Source organism: Alligator sinensis, unplaced genomic scaffold (genome assembly GCF_000455745.1).
Source record: "Alligator sinensis unplaced genomic scaffold, ASM45574v1 scaffold811_2, whole genome shotgun sequence".
NCBI lineage: Eukaryota > Metazoa > Chordata > Crocodylia > Alligatoridae > Alligator > Alligator sinensis.
The window spans coordinates 72,535-75,277 of NW_005843373.1; the positions used below are offsets into that span (position 1 = coordinate 72,535).

General features: G+C 48.7%; 1 protein-coding gene across 1 annotated transcript in view; it reads left to right on the forward strand.

Moving 5' to 3' along the window:
* Positions 1-2,743, forward strand: part of PMF1 (polyamine modulated factor 1) — an 8,807-nt gene that overhangs the window by 725 nt on the left and 5,339 nt on the right. The window contains exons 2-4 of the mRNA XM_025195013.1: positions 1,418-1,523; positions 1,788-1,888; positions 2,574-2,741. Of these exons, the coding sequence (XP_025050798.1) occupies positions 1,418-1,523; positions 1,788-1,888; positions 2,574-2,741 (375 nt within the window). The remainder of the gene's footprint in view (positions 1-1,417; positions 1,524-1,787; positions 1,889-2,573; positions 2,742-2,743) is intronic.

A 2,743-nucleotide genomic window follows, 5' to 3' on the forward strand; every position in this document is an offset into this window, starting at 1 on the left:
TGTCATTAACTGCTTCCCCCCCATCAGCAGGCACTGGCTTGCCTTAAGGCTCTGTCCTGTTTACCTTCATTGCTCACCTTGGACCTAGCAGAGGGAGCAAAAACCAGGCTGGTAATCTGGATCACTCCTATACCTCCCAGCAGCCTGGTATGTCTTAACTGCAGAGAAAGCGGCTGTCACCATTTTCTTCTTTCCCTGCCCCTGAAGACGCGTGATCTTGCTACAAACAAAGCCACTCGTCACATAAATTGATCTGGGGTTTATTGTGGTGGGAAAGAGCTTTAGTTTAGTTTATTTCAAAGGCTTCCCAAGTGCTTTCCTGCTTGTCACTGCTGTATTCTGTCACCACAGTATAACAAGCAAAATGTAGAAGTGAACCCCATGCACTGGGACAGGCGGGGGGCCGACTGGCTGGGCAGCAGCTCTGCAGACAAGGACCTGGGAGTGACAGTGGACAATAAGCTGAACAGAAGCCAGCAGGGAGCCCTTGTTGCCAAGAGTGCTAACGGCATCCTGGGCTGCATTGGTAGGAGCGTTGCCAGCAGATGGAGGGAAGTGATTCTTCCCCTCTATTTGGCACTGGGGAGCCCACATCTGGAGTCCTGTGTCCAGTTTTGGGCCCCCCACTACAGAAAGGAGGTGGACAAGTTGGAGAAGGTCCAGTGGCGGGCAAGAAAAATGGTTTGGGGGCTGGGGGACATGACTTGTGAGGACAGACTGAAGGAACTGGCTTTATTTAGCCTGGAGAAGAGAAGACTGAAGGGGGACTTAATAGCAGCCTTCAACTCCCTGCAGGGTGACTCCAAAGCAGATGGAGCTGGACTGTTCTCAGTGGGGGCAGGTGACAGAACAAGGAGCAGTGGGCTCCAGTTGCAGCAAGGGAGGTTAAGTTGGATATTAGGAAAAATGCTCTCACCAGGAGGGTAATGAAGCATTGGGATAGGTTCCCCAGAGAGGTGGTGGAGTCTCCATCCTTGGAGGTGTAGAAGACCTGACTAGACAAAGCCCTGGCTGGGATGATGTAATTGCGGCTGGTCCTGCTTTAAGCAGGGGGTTAGACTAGATGTGATCTCATGAAGTCCCTTCCCACCCTCGTTGTCTATGATCCTATATCAGAGGGTTTGTGCTGGTGTTGCTGAATTAGCAGAACTTGCTTCCTCATGGGCTGTAGTGAATAGACATCATTAAACAGAATTTGGCCTTATTTTGTTAGGCCAACCAATATATAGAGGTATGGGGATCGGAGATGTATGTAGTTCGTTGCTTGTAGACTGTTTGATTTTGACTCTGTGTTTCAGAGCATTGTGTTTGTTTCCATATTGTCCTCTTCTAGTGTAAATTTGGAGATTGGATTTGCCTTTTCCAGTCTGGTAACGCTGTAGTTTCCTCTTGTCTGGCTAGCATTTTTCTTTTGCAGTTATCAGAGGTTTGCAAACTGCTACCATCGCTTCTACAAACTCCAGCCTGAAATGACCCGGGGTATTTATGATCAGTTTATATTTCAGTTGCAGACTTCTATTCGGGTAAGAACAAAGAGAAAAAAAAATAATCTTTATTTACAAATATCCTTTCCTTTCTCTTAGCAATGTGTTCTGTTAAAGCAAAAAAAAAAAAAAAGATTAATAACTGGGATAGGGAGGAGGGTTGTACGTGGTTGAATAGCAGGAGTTTAGCTGATAATTGGCTGCCTTTGTAAGCTCTCAAAAGGGTTGTGGGAATGAGAAGACGTGAGCCTTCTGCAGCGGTTTGTTACATGTCTTGAGTCTCCTGGTGTTTCTTCTCTGTAGGAAGAGATTCGTGAGATCAAGGAAGAGGGGAACCTCGAGGCACTCTTTAAGTCATTGGATAAGATTGTGGAGGAAGCAAAGAATCCGGAAGAGCCTGCATGGTAAGGGAAGTTCTTGGCTTGTGAGCAGCTTCTCACAGGGTGAATTGACTCAATTCAGAATTTAAGCCTCCATGACCAAAGGCGCACCCTAGGTCTCTTGCTGGCTCTCCGCACAGCAGTGAATTTGACCCAGAAATCAGTGCCAAGGGGGCTTTCAGGACAAGCAGCCTGAGCCCATCTGGACTTCTGGCCAAGGCCTCTAGTTGTACTCGGTCTGTGCCAGAACACCATGTTCTGGGCCGCTGCAGTCGAGCCAAGGGTTGTGGGGGAAGTCAACTCAAAATAATTCATGTACTGAACATCCATCAACACTGCTGCTTGCGGTGTATTTGTCCACTGAAACTGCACAAGTATGGGCTGGGAATAGTATCTTACTCTGTTGAAGAGGCAGCTGATAACCTTTTGGCCTATGGCTTGTGCTGTGGGTATGCGATAGATACTCAAGTCTTATGCCGCAAGCAATTAGCTAATTGCACGAGTCCCTGCAAAGATTCCTCACCTTCCCCAACCCTCCTGTGACAACGCAAGATAGGTGTATTTGGGGCTGGGTTTGCCTTCCTTGGTAGCCTCTAGTATCTGGCTTCGTCATTGCCAGGGGTCCAGTATTCTAATGCTGAATCAATTATGCCAGTGAAGTCTGCTGTCGATTTAGGGAGGTGTAGCCCCAGTACATCCTCCCTTCTAGCAACATCCCTGTTGCTGGCAGGCGCCCCAGTGGGATCCCCGAGGAGGACGTTTGCAGTGCCATGGTGCCGTACTACCTGAAGCACGCAGCGCAGCTGCAAAAGCTCCTGAAAGCAAAGAAGGAGGAAAACAGGAAGCTGGTGGAGTCCGTCCTGGCTGGGCGGGAGCGGA